The sequence below is a fragment of the Solanum tuberosum genome, unplaced genomic scaffold (assembly GCF_000226075.1).
Source record: "Solanum tuberosum cultivar DM 1-3 516 R44 unplaced genomic scaffold, SolTub_3.0 scf00042, whole genome shotgun sequence".
Lineage (NCBI taxonomy): Eukaryota > Viridiplantae > Streptophyta > Magnoliopsida > Solanales > Solanaceae > Solanum > Solanum tuberosum.
The window spans coordinates 2,050,712-2,070,259 of record NW_006238967.1 but is presented as its reverse complement, the minus strand read 5'-3'; the positions used below and the strand labels follow the sequence as shown (position 1 = coordinate 2,070,259).

General features: G+C 35.1%; 1 protein-coding gene across 1 annotated transcript; it reads left to right on the top strand.

Moving 5' to 3' along the window:
* The first annotated feature begins 811 nt into the window (after positions 1-811).
* On the top strand, positions 812-4,989 carry LOC102591308 (alcohol dehydrogenase class-3-like). The gene is made up of 6 exons (XM_015306851.1): positions 812-817; positions 913-950; positions 1,212-1,620; positions 1,704-1,940; positions 2,041-2,199; positions 4,736-4,989. The coding sequence occupies exons 3-6, from the start codon at positions 1,213-1,215 to the stop codon at positions 4,844-4,846; spliced, it is 915 nt and encodes a 304-aa protein (XP_015162337.1). The 5' UTR covers positions 812-817; positions 913-950; position 1,212; the 3' UTR covers positions 4,847-4,989.
* Positions 4,990-19,548: the final 14,559 nt, after the last annotated feature.

The window sequence follows — 19,548 nt, the reverse complement described above, 5'->3', positions numbered from 1 at the left end:
AACCCTAGTTTATGCCTATATAAATGGTACAAAATTTCCTTAAAAGACATCTCAAAATATCCTATAAACTCTTGGTATTTTTTAAATATCAAGATCTCAAAAATTCCTTAAAGAGATCAAGATCTCGAAATATTCCACAAAAGTCATGAAATATTCATATAGAGGTCAAATCTAAATCATCCTAGTTCGAGAAATACGTCACTAACGGCCCTCGAATCATGAATAAATCCAAGGAGAGTAGAATCAAGGGATCAACAGAATTGTACCCACATATTTATCAATAAAATCACGTTTCTTCATATTTTATTTGTGATTATAATTATTTTCTGTCACTTTAAAATTTGTTGCAAACACAGTCACATTCCAAAGTAAAGTTATTCACATATTTTGCACTGCAGAAATTTGTGCCTATTAAACCCTCTTTTGGATGTAATGTTCATTTGGAACGTCTTTTGTTATGTGTTGAAAGTCTCTCTTTCTTTCGTGCTCACTCAAACTTAAGCTACTTTCAACGTTTATGAATCCAGTAAACTTACAGGAGAGATTAACTTAACCATGGAATCAAGCAACCCAAAGGTCATCACATGCAAAGGTGCGTAATCATGGAGATTGAGAGCTAGTTTTTTCTTTAATTTTAACATTATGAGAAGATTTATGCATTATGTGTGTGTGCAGGTGCAGTAGTATGGAAGGAAGGGGAGATGATAAAGATCGAAGAGATACAAGTGGATCCACCTAAATCAAATGAAGTTCGAATTAAGATGCTCTTTGCCAGTTTGTGCCACACTGACATTCTCACTACCAATGCTATCCCTATGTATATTACTCTGTTTCCATTTCATTCTTCTCATCTTTCCTAACTAATTTGGATCCATCGTTTTGTTTATGTTGTTTTTCTTCTGTCCTCTCCAGCCTTTATTTCCTCGAGTTCTTGGACATGAAGGAGTTGGGTAGGAAAATCTTTTTTCTATGTTTCATTCTAAGCAAAATTACATGTATGGGGTCCAGGGAAGGGCCGACCCACAAGGGTCTACTGCATGCAACTTTACTCTGCATTTCTGCAAGAGAGTGTTTGCATGGCTCTAACCTGTGATGACAACAACTTTGCTAGTTATGCCATGACTCCCCTTAATTCTCAAATGCGAAACATGATCTAGTTAATTATTGCAAATTGATTTATTTAGCCAATCTGGACTTATTTGAATTTGTAGCATGATAGAAAGTGTGGGAGAAAATGTGACAAATCTAAAAGAAGGAGATATAGTAATGCCACTTTACTTGGGAGAATGCAAAGAATGTCCAAATTGCAAGTCAGGAAGGTCCAATCTATGTCACAAATATCCCTTGAACCTTTCTGGTCTAATGTTGGATGGCACATCAAGAATGTCCATTCATGGAGGACAAGTATTATACCAAATTTGTAGTTGCGCAACTTGGTCGGAATATACAGTTATTAATGCCAACTACGTAATCAAGGTTGATCCTCAGAAGATTCCGCTTCAACATGCTAGCTTGCTTTGTTGTGGATTTACAACAGGTTATGGAGCAACATTCAGAGAAGTTCATGTTGAAAAGGGCTCAACTGTTGCTGTACTAGGTCTTGGTGCTGTTGGACTTGGAGTGAGTACTACATTTTGACTTAGCTCGACGTTTAAATGTAACAGGATATATAAAAGGGGTACTAATAATAAAATAAATTGCAGGCGATTGAGGGAGCTCGAAGTCAAGGGGCATCGAAAATAATTGGTGTTGATATAAACGAATCGAAACGGGGAAAGGGAGAAGTGTTTGGAATGACGGACTTCATTAACCCTAAAGAATCCAGGACATCAGTTTCTGAGATGATAAAAGATGTTACTGAAGGTTTAGGTGTTGATTATGTTTTCGAATGTACTGGGATTCCATCCATGCTTAATGAAGCCATTGAAGCCTCAAAATTGGTAAAAAAAAATTCTATATTTTGTTGATAAAACAGATAAACAAACATATACAGAAACTTATTAACATTATATTCTTCTTGTTGATCTCAATTACTATTAGGGAATTGGAACAATTGTTGTAATTGGTGTAGGACATGAACTGACTAGGGAATTCAACTTAGTTTCCTTATTATGTGGTCGAACATTGAAAGGTTCAGTCTATGGTGGAATAAGACTTCACTCAGATCTTCCTGCTCTACTTCATAGATGCGCAAATAAGGTACAATTTTCGTTACCTCGTTCAGTGATAGAGCCAAGATTTTCATTAAAGAAGTTTAAAAATATAAAAAGTAAGCACACAAAAAAGTTGAACGGACTTCAGCATCTACTATATATACGGAAAAAATATTTTTAATTATATATAAACAGTGTAATTTTCCGTTGAAGGATGAACCTTTGGGCCCTTACTAGCTCCGTCCCTGACCTCATTATGATTAGTAAGATAAGGCCTATCTCCCTTGCTTGTACTCTTTTCTTTGAAGTTCTCCTTTTATATTTAGGAAAAATGATCTGAAAAATACTCCAACTTTGATCGAAATTGATGTTACGATACCAAATTTTATGGAAGACCTTTTACCCCCTGCACTATTTAATAATGTATTTTAAAGGTATATATGTGTCCACATGGACACATTACTATTTAAAATGATGCAATATTTATAATGTTCACGTAGACACATATATACCTTTAAAATACACTATTAAATAGTACAAGGGGGTAAAAGGTCATTTTCAAAGTTTGGTATCGTAACAACAATTTCAACCAAAGTTGAAGTATTTTCCAGACCATTTTCCCTTATATTTATTAATTAAACTAGTCCTAGACATCGTGTCTACTTTTTAAATAAAAAATATGATATACTTTTGAAGACAAACAAAAGAGGAAAATATGACACATCAATTGACACAAGGAGTGCCAAACGAGTGAGTTAGGTCAAATATGAGTAGATCAAAAATATGTTTAAAAAAAAAGGATAAAATACTCTACTTGACTCATATTTTAAATGGGTAAGATCGAGTTACCCAATTGATAATTTTGATAAATATGGATACAATACCCATATTATAGTAGGAATCATGTTAAAAACTTTAAAATCGAAATCTTTTACCTCCTCCTCACCCCATACCCACAAAAAAAAAATTATAATATTTATATATGTATGTATTATAATGAATGTATTTTCTTAACGGAAAAAGGTCAAATATACACCTGTACTATTGAAAATAGTTTATATATATTCTTCGTTATACTTTCGGGTCATATATACTCCTCCCGTTATACTTTGGTACATATATACCCCTAATTTTAACAAAATGACACATGTCAACTTAAAAATCAAATAACTCATCCCCAATTTTAATTATCCAATCCCTTTGAAATCCATCCATTTCCTCCTGACCTACCTTCAAGGAAACCCATTTTCTTAAGTCATCTTCTTTATAAAAAAAATCCATTATAATCAGGCCTCAACCACCATGAAAACTCACTGTGAAACTTAAGGAAAAAATGAAAAGCTAATACCATCTAGATTGAATCCTCAACTTCCGGCAACCAACAATAGCAAGAGCATCCACAATATAAAATGGAAAACTTTTCTTAACACAAATGATGCAAATACCTTTTAAGGAAAGTTGATATTGAAGCTTATAGTGGGAAATTACAGTTGAAGGAGATGGTGTGGAGATTTAGTGTCTGGTGTGTTGAAGTTCTATTTCTTTTACTTATGCAGTACTCCCTTGGTACTGCTATTATTAATAAAATTACTTTATCCTAGTTAAAAAATAAAAATGGAAGCAATGCTTCTCACTTCCTCCTCGAGTTTCAGAGTGAGCTTTTGTGGCTGATTTTAATGGCGGTTTCACTTCCTCCTTTAGTTTCACTGTGAGCTTTTGTGGCTGATTTTAATGGAGGTTTTAGATAAAGGAGATGATTTATGAAATTGGATTTGGTTGAAGGTGGGTCACCCGGAAAAATGGGTGGGTTTCAAAGAAATTGGGTATTTAAAATTAGGAATGGGTTATTTAATTCTTAAACTGACATGTGTCCCTCCGTTAAAATTAGGGATATATATGTGTGTCAAAGTATAACGGGAAGGGTATATATGAACCGAAAGTATAACGAAAGGTATATATAAACTATTTCCAATAGTACAGGGGTATATTTGACATTTTTCCATTTGTTTAATTATAATTTATATATGTAGTCCATGTTGTTCCATTTTATTTTTATCAAACTTAAAATATTTATTTATAATTTAAATATCTTAACTTTTATCAAAGAGTGACATTTTTTTCTATTTTGTTAATGTAATATTTAACTTTTATTTTATTTGAATTATAATATTTATTGTGTTTACATAGTAATAAATTATATATATTCAGATGTTTAAAAACAAACACCGTTAATCATTCAGTTTTCAGTTCTATAGACAATATCTTAATCATTCAGATGTGCATTCAGATTCAGACGTCTTAATCTAAATGAAAACAAATGATGCCTTATTCATATTTTATCTATTTTAAATGTGTTGGATACCCAACCCATTTAAGATGGACAAATTTGAATAAGTATGCAAATTACCTATTCTGACACCTCTAGTTGACACGAAAAATGTAGTTTTGATCGGTTAGTCGATTATAAAGTGTATCCTCTTGAAAATTCTTTAGATAGTATAGATTGATTTTTTACTTAGAATTGTTTTTTCTTTTGGCATTTGAATTTTTTTCGGATTGATATTGAGTTTTTTTTCCTTCAGGAGATTCAACTAGATGAGCTTATAACTCATCAAGTTTCGTTGACTGAAATCAACCAATCATTTGAGTTATTGAAAGATCCACATTGTGTCAAGATTATTATCAAGTTCTAAGAAATTAAACCAATTTTATCACAGATTGAAGACTTTAATATCAAAAATAACAATGCAGAGTTAAATTATTTACTCAATTCTGAAAGTGGTTTAATTCATGCACCATATGTTGTATGTGTATTATAAGCAAATAAATATTGTATTGTTTTGTTATAAATAAATGTGTATGGCCATGTAGCTCATACACTGTTGCAAAATTGAAGTTGAAGTTGTCACAATGAATGTAATTGAAAATCTCCAACATGCTATTGTGGGGAAATTTTCATATGGTTGGCCAGATCTGGAGTAGCTGCATACCGCTATTCCTGCGCAATGTAATATCAAAGGAGATTGTGAGATTGGATATTTCAGAAATAGGCATATATTGATTAGATTGTCCCTTAAAGAAGATCTTATTAATCTTATATCAAAGGTTGTTTTCTACATCAAATCGAAAGATGGTGTCTCCTATCAAATGCGACCATTAGTATATATAACTCTAAGTTCACTGTGGAAGAGGAAGCTAGTCTTTATTCTCTTTAGCATCTGTGATAGGAACCCTATTCATCTAGTTACGGCCACAATTAATAAAGGGAAAAGGGTAAAAAATGCCCCTAAATTATTCGAAAAGATCTAGATATACCCCCGTTTAAAGTTTAGCTCACTCGTGCCCTCGCCGTCCAACTTTTCATCTAGATATGCCCTTATGGGCATTAAACGCCAAATGGAATTGCCACGTCATTTTTACATTACCACGTGGCATTGGAAAAGGGTCAAATATACCCCTAAACTATTCGAAAAGTTCTAGATATACCCCCTTTTAAATAAACTACCCAACCTGTTTTCAACAATTTTTTTTAAATTTTTATTTTTTTGGTAAATCTCGAAAATGATTAATTGACTAATAAAAAATAGGAAAAATATATAAAATTAACGCCAAAAATTCACAAATAAATATAGTAATCTTAAATTCAACAATTTCAACAATTTTTTTTTCCCGATAAATCCCTAAAATGAGTAATTGATTAATAAAAAAAATATGAAAATGAATTTATACTGAATTTTTAGGTTATATTTTTCATATTTTTTATTAATCAATTACTCATTTTCGTGATTTATCGAAAAAAAAAAAAAATTTAAAAAATTGTTGAAATTGTTGAATTTAAGGTTACTATATTTATTTGCGACATTTTGGCGTTAATTTTATATATTTTTTTCATATATTTCCTATTTTTTTATTAGTCAATTACTTATTTTCGAGATTTACCCAAAAAAAATAAAAATTTTAAAAAAATTGTTGAAAATGGGTCGGGTAGTTTATTTAAAAGGGGGGTATATCTAGACCTTTTCGAATAGTTTATGGGTATATTTGACCCTTTTCCAATGCCACGTGGTAAATGTAAAAATGACGTGACAATTTCATTTGACATTTAACGCCCATAAGGGCATATCTAGACGAAAAGTTGGACGGCGAGGGCACAAGTGAGCCAAACTTTTAAACGAGGGGTATATCTAGACCTTTTCGAATAGTTTAGAGGCATATTTGACCCTTTTCCCATTAATAAAACTAGGCCTAGCTATGCCAAAGTCAAGGTTCTAGTTAATTTAATGGCCAATTTACCTGATCATGTAAGAATGTATATTGAATATAAAGATACGGGGGTTATAAGGACTGTCAAAGTTAATATTCAGTATGATTATTTGCCCAAATATTGCAAAGAGTGCAAACTACAAAGCCATGAAATGTATGAGTGTAGGGTGATTCATCCTTGTAACACCTCGCTATTTGAAAGAACTATAAAGAGCTAGAATTAGAAATAGTTGTTTTTGGAAAGAACGAAAATTTGGAAAATTTGTTAAGTTATGTTAAGTTTGAATTTTTGGTCAACTTCAAACGACCATAACTCCTAACTCAGGATGAGTTAGGTGTGTTTCCAAATATTGTAGGAAATATCTTGGAATAATATTTCCAACGCCGCCGAGTTTGCACGATTCCAGAGTTCGTATGAGTGAGATATGCCCATTTGAAGTTGGGTTGTTCGATTAAGGAAAGTTTAATCCGGATTTTGGAAGGGTAGTTTAATCTTTTCCTTACCCAATTATTTTAATTCGTTTTTAGGGGTTTATTTGGGGTCTAATCAGAATTAGATCAGTTTAGAAAAGTTGAAGTTCACGCTAGGGCTTAGAGAAAAGAGGAGAAAGGAGAAGAAAGTTCAAGATTCGTCGATTTCTTGGAGAATCGCTTGTGGATTTCGTCAAGGGGTGATCCCTAAGAGGTATGTGAGATCACATAGCATTGGGTTAGTTCATCCACGCGCCAATCACGATTCAATTCAGCAAAGATATATAGTTTTGAAAGTAAATTCCACGAGTTCTTGATGTAAATTCGATTGCAATCTTGTGGGTTCTTGTTATTGAGGTTTTTGAGATTTATTCATGTATTTAGGTGTGAATTCGGGTTGAATCTTACATATATTGAGGGTTTAGTCGATTCTAAGTGTTTGGGGAAAGAACTAAGTTGAAATAGAGGGTTTAGAGTTGAAAAACGAAGGTGAAAAGTCAGAGTGCACCTGGGTAGGGGCCTGGGGTGCCGCCCCTCTCAAAGCCCCAAGAAGGAGTCTCTGAAGTATGGGCTCTAGGGCGCCACGCAAGCCAGCGCACCCCACCCCAGCCTCTGAAGTTTTAAGGCCGGCTCCCCGCGCCTCTCAGAGCGCCAGGGACGCCAGTTCTTCCCATTTCCCCCCATCTTTCCATACTAGTTCCTTAGCAATGTACCTATGTTTTCTAGTTGGTTCCAACACACTAAGGTACGTTTAAACAACATGAAATCATCCATAACATGATATCATGAGCCTTGAATCCATAATTCAATTCAAGGAAAGTTAAGATCAAAGTCAAGAGATGTATGAGTCAAGTCAAGAAAAGTTCTTAGAGTTTTTCAAAGTCTTTTCCAAATGTTTTAACTTTGTTTTAAGACTTAAAGTTCAAGTTGAGTAAAGAGTAAAGACTAAAAATTGAAGTTCATTTCTTCAAAAGTATACGGGGACTATGTATTCCCAAAAAGTTTAAAATATTTTCACATTTAAACAAGAGAAGGAAACCTTGATTTCCAAAGAACCTTTGAGCTAGTTTTTAGAAAAGAGTAAAAGCTTTCACAATTAAGCAAGAGGGGAAACTTTGATTTCCAAGATAACCTTTGAGCTAAGTTTTTGAGCAATTATCTCAATCACAGAAAGAAGTATGTTTTTAAACATAAGAGATAGTAGCATGTTTTGAGAGTAGTATTGAGCACCGATATGGGGGAGAGTTCAGACAACTCACAGCTCCCATAAACCATGTAGCCATGATTGGTAGAAAATGGTCATACTTTTTAGATGATTCCTTAGTGCTTTTTAGCATAGACTAGTGGATCCACATAGTAGTCAGGTTCTATACCCTCATCAAGGTATAGGACGACCCTGGCAGCATGAGGCAAGACGTTGTATCATCACAATAGCTCTTACGTGATGGTTGTCGGTTAGAGAAACTCCCACAGAAGTATTTGTATTCTTATATACACAGTTTAATTGTATTTTTACATACATTTCAGAGTTATATTGTATCTTTGCATACACACAGAGTATTATTGTATTTCCAAATACATAGAGTTGACATCTATGTTTTAAAAAGCTTTTCTTTATATTGAACTTGTTTTATACTGTTTTATATTGAAATGAGTTAAGTGAAGTTGAGTTGAGTAGAGCCAGGTAAGTTCTTCAGTTCCTTTCAAGCTTATGTCTTATTTTAGAATTCCCCTCGCATACTCGTAATGTACTGATGCCATTTGGCCTGCATCTTTACATGATGCAGATACAGGTAACCATGATGATCGATCATCCAGTGCATCGTTGATTCTAGTTGAGCACCAGACTTGTTGGTGAGCCTCCTTGCTTCCAGAGGATCCCGTTTTATTGCTTTTTAGTAGTTTTAATTAGTTTCATTGGATCTTGTCCCAACATCCATCTCAGTTGATTAGAGGCTTCATAGATAGTCAAATGTTAGTTCTTGAGTTTTCCATTTCCTGATTTTAATGGTTGAGACTTGAGTTGCCATTTTGGCTAAGTTTAATATTTCTTAAAGACATTGGTATGAGTTATCCTTTGAGATAGTTTCTTGAGTTTAAGACTTTCACTGAGTAAGTAAGCCAGGCCAAGGGTTTGCTTGGGGCCAATAATGATTTTTGAGTGCCAGCCATGTCTGGGGTGTAGGCACGGGGCGTGACAATCCTGAACTAGCATATACGAATGAGGATTACAAGAAAGATGCAGGATCACACATGGGAGCTGATGAATAAAGCAAGGATGATGGGAATGATAAACAACTAGATTGTAATAATAAAGGGGGAGGTATGCAACAATCTCAACCTTCTGCTTTTTTTCTTAGGAGACTGACTAACGGAAAAACTGTGGGAAATCCTGAAGATTGGAATGAAGTTACTAATAAGAGTGTGAAGAATAAAGTTAATCATAAGCAACCTAAGGTGGCAAATAATCATAATGGTAAAATTGATTGGTCACACAACCAATATGCAACTTTAGATTCGATTAACACTGAGGAGGAGGGGGGGGGGTAAGGAATGTAGATGATAGAAGTAACATCTTAACTAATTCAGCAACTACTCAAGAGGGAACAAGGGAGTTGGCCAGTCTAGACAAAGCAAACAAAGGTGATAGTAATATTGTTATGGATCAGGCTTTGAAAAATGTAGATGTGTCCCCTAAATCTCAAGTCAAAAGCAAAAAAGGTAAAAGTAAAGGAAGTGACAGTTTGTTACCATCTAGGTCTCCATCAAAAATAGGTGTGAAACCTAACTCTAAATATGTTTTAAATGATTGTTTGGAACATCAGGTATGTCAGAACTCAACATACCCTTCATAGAGTACATATGCTACATAGACACCACAAATTCTCTCTTATTGCATTATTTGAGCCATTTAAGCAAGCAAGACCTACTCAAAATTACAAAAGGAGATATAGTATACATTATGATAATTACAATTGAAATGGACAAAATTGGGTTTTTATTTGGGATGAGATTAATGTGGAGGTGTTATTGGATTCAAACCAACAAATATCTTTGAAGTTAGATTTTTTTGGACAGTGGTAAATCTTTGATTGTCACATTGGTCTATGCCAAATGTGTTTCTTTGGAGAGACTGGAGTTATGGGATAACACATACAATTTGGCCAGTAATTGAGGCATCCATGGCTGGTAGGAGGTGATTTCAATGTTGTTCTGAATGAAGAAGAGAAAATTGGTGGACTCCCTGTCCACACTACAAAATATGGAGATTTTGCATTTTATCTCAACTCTTGTGAGTTATTTGACATCTATTTCAAGGGTAGCCCCTTTACTTGTTTGAATAGTTAATGTATTTTCAAGAGACTTGACAGAATGGTTGGAAACAAAGAGTTTCAGGATAGTTTTGGTATTTCAGAAGTTGAACATTTTTCTAAAACTGATTCAGATCACGAACCCTGTCTTCCCTCTTGTGGGGTAAAATCTCCCCAGATATCTAAGACCTTTCAAATTTCTCAAGGTATGGACTGAAAAAGAGGATTTCATGGAAGTGGTTAGAGAAAATTAGATAGTTAGTAGTGATGCTGACATATTTATTCAATTTAAACAGAAGATGAGAAAGACTGAGGTTGCCTTATCTAAATGAAGTAGAGCATGTTTTGGTGATATATTTAAGCAACTAATTATCATGGAGGATATTGTTATAATTAAAGAGAAACTATTTGAGGAATATCCTACTTCTTCAAACAGGGTTGTTCTCCAAAAAGCACATGCATAAATGAAGCAATATTTGCATTATGAAGTGAAAAATTGGAGACAAAACATGGGAATTAAATGATTTACAGAAGGGGATAGAAATAAAAGATTATTTCACAATCTTGTAAATGGTAGGAGAAAGAGGTTGACTATTAATAGAATTCAAAAGAATGATGGTGAATGGGTTGAAGGTGCTGAATGGGTGGCAAAGGAGGCTGTTTCATTTTTTCAGAATCAATTCTCAGGTCTATGGATGTATCTGATATGGATCTTCTTAAGATGATACCCGAGATTATTACAAATGAAGATAATAGTAAGCTAAATTCTTGTCCATCCATGAAGGAAGTGAATAAAACGGTCTTTGAATGAAATGGTGATAGTGCTAGAAGTTTGGATGAACTTAGTGGCCTCTTATTAAGCTTGACATGACTAAATCTTATGACAGAGTATCTTGGCAATTCTTGATTAAAGTTCTTCAGGAGATGGGTTTTAATAAATGTTCTGCATATTTGATTTGGAGGTTTTTGGCCAACAATTTGTATTTAGTATTGATCAACGCAAGCTTCAGGGTTTTATCATTCTAGCAGAAGTTTGAAACAAGGGGATGCACTTTCTCCAGCTTTATTCATTATTACTTCAGAGGTACTCTCTAGAAGTTTGAATTTTGTATTTCTTAATAATGATTTCAAAGGTTATGGCATGCCAAAGTGGAGTTCTCCTCTTAATCATCTAGCTTATGCTAATGATAACATCATTTTCTCCTCTGCTGATAAGTTGTCTTTGCATATGATTATGAATATGTTGGCGGAGTATGAAAAATAATCTAGTCAGAAAATTAACAAGGAAAATAGTTTTTTCTATGTATCTCACAAGATTGATGACACAATCAGCCAACAAATTAAAGTGATCACTAGTTTTAACAAAGGAAAATTTTCTTTTACCTATTTGGGATGCCCTATTGGGCATGCAAGGAAGAGGAAGTCTCACTTCTCATATCTCATTAGCAAGATAAAGAGTAAGCTTCAAGCCAGGAAAGGAAAGATTATTCTATCATGTGGTGGTAAGGCGATACTAATTAATAATGTGCTATAAAGTCTTCCTATTTTTTTTTACTCTCAGCTATTAGTCCTCCTAAATGTATTATTCATGATCTTCACAAGTTGTTTGCAAGATATTTTTGGGGTAACAATGAAGGGTGTAGGCATAAGCATTGGGTCTCATGGACCAAGATGTCCTTTCCGAAGGAAGAAGGTAGTCTTGGCTTTAAATCACTACTTGATGTATCTAAAGCATTATTTGCCATGTTATGATGGAATTTCAGGATTACTAAATCTATGTAGACCAATTTTATGTGGAATAAATGTTGCAAGAGGTTTAGACCTCAAGTAATAGAATGGAAATAGGGTTCAACACTGTGGGAATACATGCTTGAAGCTTGAGAAGAGATTGATCAGATGACATGGCGGGAACCCAGATGTTGTCATTCAAGTGTGTTGTATGATAATTGGACAAAATGGGTGCACTGCACTATGCCATTCTCCCCATATAGTAATTTGGATGATTCTGTGGAAAAGATTAATGAACTTAAAGAGTATGGCAACTGGAATTTTGGAAAGTTACAACAATTATTTCCTCGAGAGATTAAAGATCAAATTCTCAAGAATTTGTTTGGAGATTATTGAAGAATGTGATAAGCCTTGATGGATGCTCTCTAGCCCTAGAAAATTTATTGTTAGTACTGCTTGGGAGAGACAAAATGAGTGTTAAGTTGTTCTCATTCATATGAATTAAAAGACTACCTTTCAAAAAGCTTTCTTTCTCCTGAGATTATTGAAGAAAAGAGTGCCAATTGGGGAAATAATTGTCAAAATATAGGTGGTGGAGGAAGCACTATGCTATTGTTGCACTAGTCCTCAGTCGGTAGCCATTGACCATATTTTCCTATCATCACCTTTTGCTAAAAAGGTTTGGCAGAAATGTGCAAATGCAGTGGGGTTTCAAGTGTCAGACACTCAATTAAAAGTAGTTATTCATAGATAGTGGAATGTGGATGCCTCTCCAAAGTTGATGTCAATTTGCAGGCTATGTTTGCTTTCATTATTTGGTAGTTGTAGAAAAGAAGAAATGCACATAAACATGGAGAGAAGATGTATTTTTACAAGACTAGATGTAGGTACCCATGGATGTCTATGATCCCTTTAGGAGAATAATAGACATATATGTTTCAATCTATTGAAGAAGACCAATAGTTGAAAAATCTAAACTCGAAGATACGATACTTCTTTGGAGATCCAACAAAGTACCTATCTTTCATGGATCGGATTTCATGATACCAGTGAAACTTGATGGTGTTTTTTGTGAAATCAATCCAGGCTCTTTACTGCAATTTCCATGGAGGATCTATAACTAGGGGTTAGTATCCTTCTGGGTGTCACCGGAATATGACGTTGTAGAAGATGGACATCAACTTGGCTCGATTTGCCGGCGAACTGAGAGGGAATTTTGGCTGTCCCTTGATATTTCTCCATGAGCTTTGTTCTTCCATTTTATAGGCTTTTTTTGGTTTTTGTTATTTCTTGTTTCCTTTTTTATTTGGGTTCTTATTTTTAATTTTTTTTTTTGATTTCACAGGATCTTTTTGCCTGGTAAGTCATTTGGGTAAAACTTAATTTAGTTTTATGACAATAGTTTGTGTGGAAAAAAAATAAGAAAAAGATTGCAAGAGGATTTTTTCTAAAATAATAAATAAATAATAATAATAATACCTTTTCAATATTACAAAAATAAAAGATTTCTTAATACGTATATAATTTTTTTATGCTATAACAAATTATTTAATGCTATAACAAATTATTATTTTACCTTAAATTAAGAGATCTTTTTTTATTCGTAAACAAAAATACTAAAAAAAGAATATCAAATCCTTCTCTCTATATGTATTCAAAATACTCTAATCAATATTTTATCTCTACTACAGTTAGTGTGGGTGTATATATTATCACGACCTAGCCAAACAGTTTCACAATACACAACTCACAAGGCTTAGCTGTCACAGTTCAACAAACCAACATGTATCAAGTATGACAATCACTAGTGTAACTAGCTCAAACACAACTATCATATTCATAAAAACACATTAGTCAAGTACACTGCACACAACATTCCAAGATTTATCATGCACAATATCAATTAGAATCAGGGGAACCGCCCACAGTTCATAAACTCACTGGTAATGACCTCAGCATCAATATCACTCACTGGTAATGACCTCGGCATCCTAACAATCGCCGAAAATGACCTCGGCATCAATAACATTTGCCAAAAATTGTCACGCCCCGAGCCTACACCCTGGACGTAGCCGGCACTCGAGAACCATTGCTGGCCCTTAGCGAACCCTTGGACTGGCTCAAATCTCAGCGGAAGACTTACTCAACATAAGATTAACTCAAAAGCACAACTCTAACTCAAATGTCTCAAACAATAACTCAAAATATAATATAATATTCAACTGGCCAAAAGAGGCAACTCAAGTCTCAAACATTAACAACTGAAATGAAAAAAGACTCATGAACTACTACTGTCTATCTATCTATGAAGCCTCTAATACTATGAGAGATATCGGGACAAGACCCTCGATCATCCTAACAAACTGAAATAGATGAAGATAAATAAGGGATCCTTCGGAAGAAAGGAGGCTCACCAAACAACTCTGAAACTGTAGATGGTATCAACAAATCTCATGTTGATGACTCTGGTCTCCTGTATCTGCATCATAAAATGATGCAGGCAAATGAAATCAGTACATTGAATGTACGAGCATCTAAGGGGAATACTGAACATAACATAAAAGCTTGAACTTGGAAAGAAGGAAACATACTCACCTCGACTCTACTCAACTCAACCTCAACTCATAGATACTCAACTTAATGTAGTATAAACCAACAATAAAAGTGCAATTTATATAAAGCATTTAAAACATTAGATAACAACTTAATGTATTCAAAAATACAGTAATACCTTAGTTTGTATGTAAAGATACAAAATAACTATGTTTGGGAGATTCTCAAACCGACAACATGACTTGTAATGGACCCGGTTGTTAGACCCAAGACCCGGCCCAGTTATTTCATAACTGTTTCATTCAAAAGGCTAGCCTTGCAAAAGCGGGTGTGCGAGAGAAACTAACTGAGCATCAAGGCTGCAAGACAATAGGAAGGTTCCGGCGTGCAGGAAAACTTTTTCACATGCTTAAAAAATGCAAGTAGACTTTTCTCTGTACCCCTAGGGGTAGCAAAGCTAGCTCTTCGTATCATTGGCATCACTATGAGCTATGTGATGATACAACGTGTTGCGCACGCCGCCAGAACTGTCTTATACCTTGTCGGGGTATCGAAATCCTCAACTAAGTGGATCCAATAAGCTATGCTTAAAAAGCAATAAGGAATCATCTAAAAAGTATGATCCGTTCTACCCACATTGACTATATTGTTTATGAGGACTTTGAGTTATCTGAACTCGTCCCCATATCGGTACTCAATACTACTCCCAAAATATAACTTAGCTCATATGTTTATAAACATCTCCTCATCCTCAAACTTTGAGATTTTTACTCAAAAGTTTTCTCTTAAAAGAGATAGTACTCAAAACTTCTCATGAACTCCTTTGGAAATCGGTGTTTCCTCTCATTTTAAATGTAAAAATATCTACTATTGGGAATACTTAGTTCCCATATATTCATTTTGTAAAAATGAAACTCAACTCTCCTCATCCTCAAACTCAAGTCTTAAAATAAGTTTTAAAAGATTGTAAAAGACTTCTCAAAATGACGCGAAAGGACTCTCAAGACTTTACTCTTGACTTTACCTTGAACTTGAATTATCGATTCAAGGGTTATGATTAATGTTATGAATGATTTCTCGATGTCTATATGTAGTTTAGAGTAGTTAGAATCAATAAGGAGTAAAAGTACACTTTAAAAGGACTTAGATGGAACAAACAATGGAAAAATGGTAGGGGCAAGTGACCCTGGAGCACTACTGGCGTGGGACGCTAGCTTCTGAACTTCACAGGCTCTATATTGGCGCACTGTTGGGGCACGCTGCCCCAGCCCTCCCCCAGAACATTCTGATGATGTTGTTTTTTTACCCTAATTCATCTAAAATCGATTGTTTTACTCAATTTTTCCTTAAATTCAATTACCCAATAAAAGAACACGAGAATCTACTCAAGTACAACCCTCAAACTCATAATGTTTATCTCAAGAACTCATCAAACCCATCCTAATTCAAGTACGAAAGCAACACTTCAAGAACAATTATCGAGAACTTAAATTTCCCAATATTTATTGACAGATTCCCAAAGGAAACTCATGATTGGTGTGTGGGTAAACGAACCCAACACTATGAAAACTTACATACCTCGATTTGGCAACACATTTCCTCGATTCGTGAGAAATCTTGATCGTTCTTCCTTTTCTCCTCTTTTCTCTTCTTGAACTCTCTTCAATAACCCTAAGCGTAATTTAGGATTTGTAAAACTGACCCAAATAATATTTGACATCAAAATAATACTAAAAACATTTTAATCAGATGGGGTAAGGAAAAGACCAAAATACCCCTCACTAATTAGGGTAACTTTTCTTAACTAGACGAGGTAACTTCAAACGGGCATATCTCTCTCATCTGAACTCAAAACTTAGCAAATTTGGTGGCATTGGAAAGAGGATTCCAAGACCTTTCATTTGATATCTTATGGGACACCTAACTTTTCCTGTACTGAATTTTATGGTCATTTGAAGTTGATCCAAAACTCACAACTCAAGCATATATAACTTGAAAAATTTCAAATTAGCTCCTTTCCAAATTAGTTCTTTCTAAATTTAACTCTTTCAAATATCGAGATGTTACAATATCTCCCCCTTGGGAACATTCGTACTCGAATGAGACTATTCGAAGTAGACTTAGGGTGGTAACATCTAACATCCAACTCAAACACCTATCATGCAATTTAACCCAACATTTCAACTTAAAAGTACCAAGAAAAGAATTAGTACCTTGATTTGGAATTTCTCCGGACTCAAAGAGATGTGGGTATCTCTTCTTCATATCCTCCTCAACCTGCCAAGTAGCTTCCTCAACAAACTGATTCCTCCATAAGACCTTGACCGATGCTATCTCTTTGGCCCTCAACTTGCGAACTGACGATCTGGAATCTGAACGACTACCTTCTCATAAGATAGGCTGTCCTTAATACCAATATTTTCAGTCAATAAGTGAAGGATTGCCCATACACTTTTTCAACATTTAACACCGGATGGACTGCTGCTAACTCTGACGGTAGCTCCAACTCATAGGCTACATTGCCAATCTTCTTGGATATCCTGTAAGGACCAATATACCGGGGACCAAGCTTCCCCTTCTTGCCAAATCTCATAACACCCTTCATGGGTAAACCTTCAATTACACCCAATCAACCACCTCAAACTCCAAGTCTTTTCTCCTAACATATGTATAGAATTTTCGACAACTCTGCGCTGTCTTAAACCTTTCTTGGATAGTCTTCACTTTCTCCATAGCTTGATGAACCATGTCTTGTCCTATCAACCCAGCTTCACCAAACTCAAACCATCCAATATAAGATCTACATCTTCTCCCATAAATAGCCTCATATGGATCCATTTGGATGCTAGAGTGATAACTATTGTTGTAAGCAAACTCAATGAGAGTTAAGTGATCATCCCGATTAACCTTGAAGTCGACACACGCCCTCAACATATCTTCTAAAGTCTGAATTTTGCACTCTGCTTGACCATCAGTCTGAGGATGGAAAGCATTACTCAAGTTTACCTTCGAACATAAACCTTTCTTGAAAGACTTCCAAAATTATGCGGTGAATTGCACACCTCTATCTGAAATAATGGACACCGAAACTCCATGAAGTCTTACTACCTCTTGAATATATAACTTGGCATAGTCTTCTACTAAAAAGGTAGTCTTTACTAGTAAGAAATGGGTTGATTTAGTCATCCGATCTACAATCACCCAAATCAAATCATGCTGCCTGCGAGACCGCGACAAACTAGTAATGAAATCCATATTGATCATCTCTTACTTCTATTCCAGAAGATCTATGTTCTGAGCCATACCACCGGGCCCCTGGTGCTTTACCTTAACTTGTTGGCAATTTAGGCACTTAACAACGAATTCTACAATACCCCTCTTCATACTACTCCACCAATAGACTTTCCTCAAGTCACGATACATATTTGTGGAATGAGGATGGATTGAATATCTAGATCTATGAGCTTCCTCCATGATCCTCTCTTGGAGTTCATCAACCTTTGGTACACACAATCTACCTTGATACCTTAACACTCCATCCCCCCTTGTTCAAAAGCCATCACTTTCTGCTTATGAACATTTGCCTTTAATTCAAGCAAAATAGGGTCTTGGTCTTGTTTCTCTTTCACCTCAGACACTAATGATGATTCAACCCCATTCATCACCACCACTCCACCTTCATTGGAATACATTAACCAGACTCCTAACCATGCAAGTCTGTGCACATCTTTGTCTAATTCTTTCTTACCTTCCTCAACATGGGCGGTACTACCCCCATAGACAATCTGGTCAAAGCATCAGCAACAACATTAGCCTTAACTGGGTGATAGAGAATACTCATGTCATAATCCTTGAGTAACTCCAACCACCTCCTCTGCTTGAGATTAAGCTCTTTCTGACTGAATACATATTGAACACTCTTGTGATCGGTGAACATATCTACGTGAACACCTCTACGTGAACACCATAAAGATAGTGACACCATATTTTTAAAGTGAACACTACAACAACCCACTCTAGATCATAGGTTGGGTAATTCCCCTCGAGAATCTTAAGTTGTCTGGAGGCACAAGTTATAACCTTGCCATTCTGCATCAATACACAGCCCAATCCAACTCTAGTTACATCACAGTACACAACAAAGCCTTGTGTACCTTCTGGTAAGGTTAACACTGGGGCAATAGTCAACCTAGTTTTAAATTCCTGAAAGCTCTTCTCACAAGCTTCATACCATTGAAACTTTGCTCTCTTCTGAGTCAATTTTTTCAATGGGGATGAAATAGATGAAAACCTCTCGACAAACCTTCTATAATAACCAGCCAATCCCAAGAAACTACTAATATCAGTTGGATATGTGGGTTTGAGCCAATTCTGCACTGCCTCAATATTTTAAGTATCAACTCGAATCCCTTCACTAGAAACAATGTGGCCTAAGAACGCCACTGACACAAGCCAAAACTCACACTTAGAAAATTTGGCATAAAACTCATTATCCTTTAGAGTTTAGAGAACTACTCTGAGATGACTAGCATGATCTTCCTCATTCCTTGAATAAATCAAAATGTCATTAATTAATACGATAACAAACATATCAAGATAAGTCTTAAAAATTCTATTCATAAGGTCCATGAACGTTGCAGGGACATTAGTCAAACCAGAAGACATGGCTAGAAACTTATAATGACCACAGCGGGTCCTGAAAGCCATCTTAGGGATGTCACTCTCTCTTACTCTCAATTGATGATATCTAGATCTGAGGTTTATCTTAGAAAACAAGTGGCACCCTGAAGCAGATAAAAAAGATCATCAATCCTCAGAAGCTGATACTTATTCTTGATAATGACCTTATTCAACTGGCGGTAATCTATACACATTAAAAGATAACCATCTTTCTTCCTCACAAATAAGACCGGAGCACCCCAAGGTGAGATACTTGGTTAAATGAAACCTTTCTCAAAAAGATCTTTCAACTGCTCTTTTAACTCTTTCAACTCAGTTGGAGCCATTCTATATGGCAGAATAGAGATAGGAAAAGTATCAGGAATAATATTTATACCGAAGTTTATTTC

What these genes read in the sequence shown, in the direction of transcription:
- LOC102591308 (XM_015306851.1), top strand. Translation starts at nt 1,213, where the DNA reads ATGATAGAAAGTGTGGGAGAAAATGTGACAAATCTAAAAGAAGGAGAT. An exon ending in TTGGTGCTGTTGGACTTGGA is followed by an intron (nt 1,621 to 1,703) that starts GTGAGTACTACA and finishes AATAAATTGCAG; the next exon opens with GCGATTGAGGGAGCTCGAAG. An exon ending in TTCATAGATGCGCAAATAAG is followed by an intron (nt 2,200 to 4,735) that starts GTACAATTTTCG and finishes TTTTTCCTTCAG; the next exon opens with GAGATTCAACTAGATGAGCT.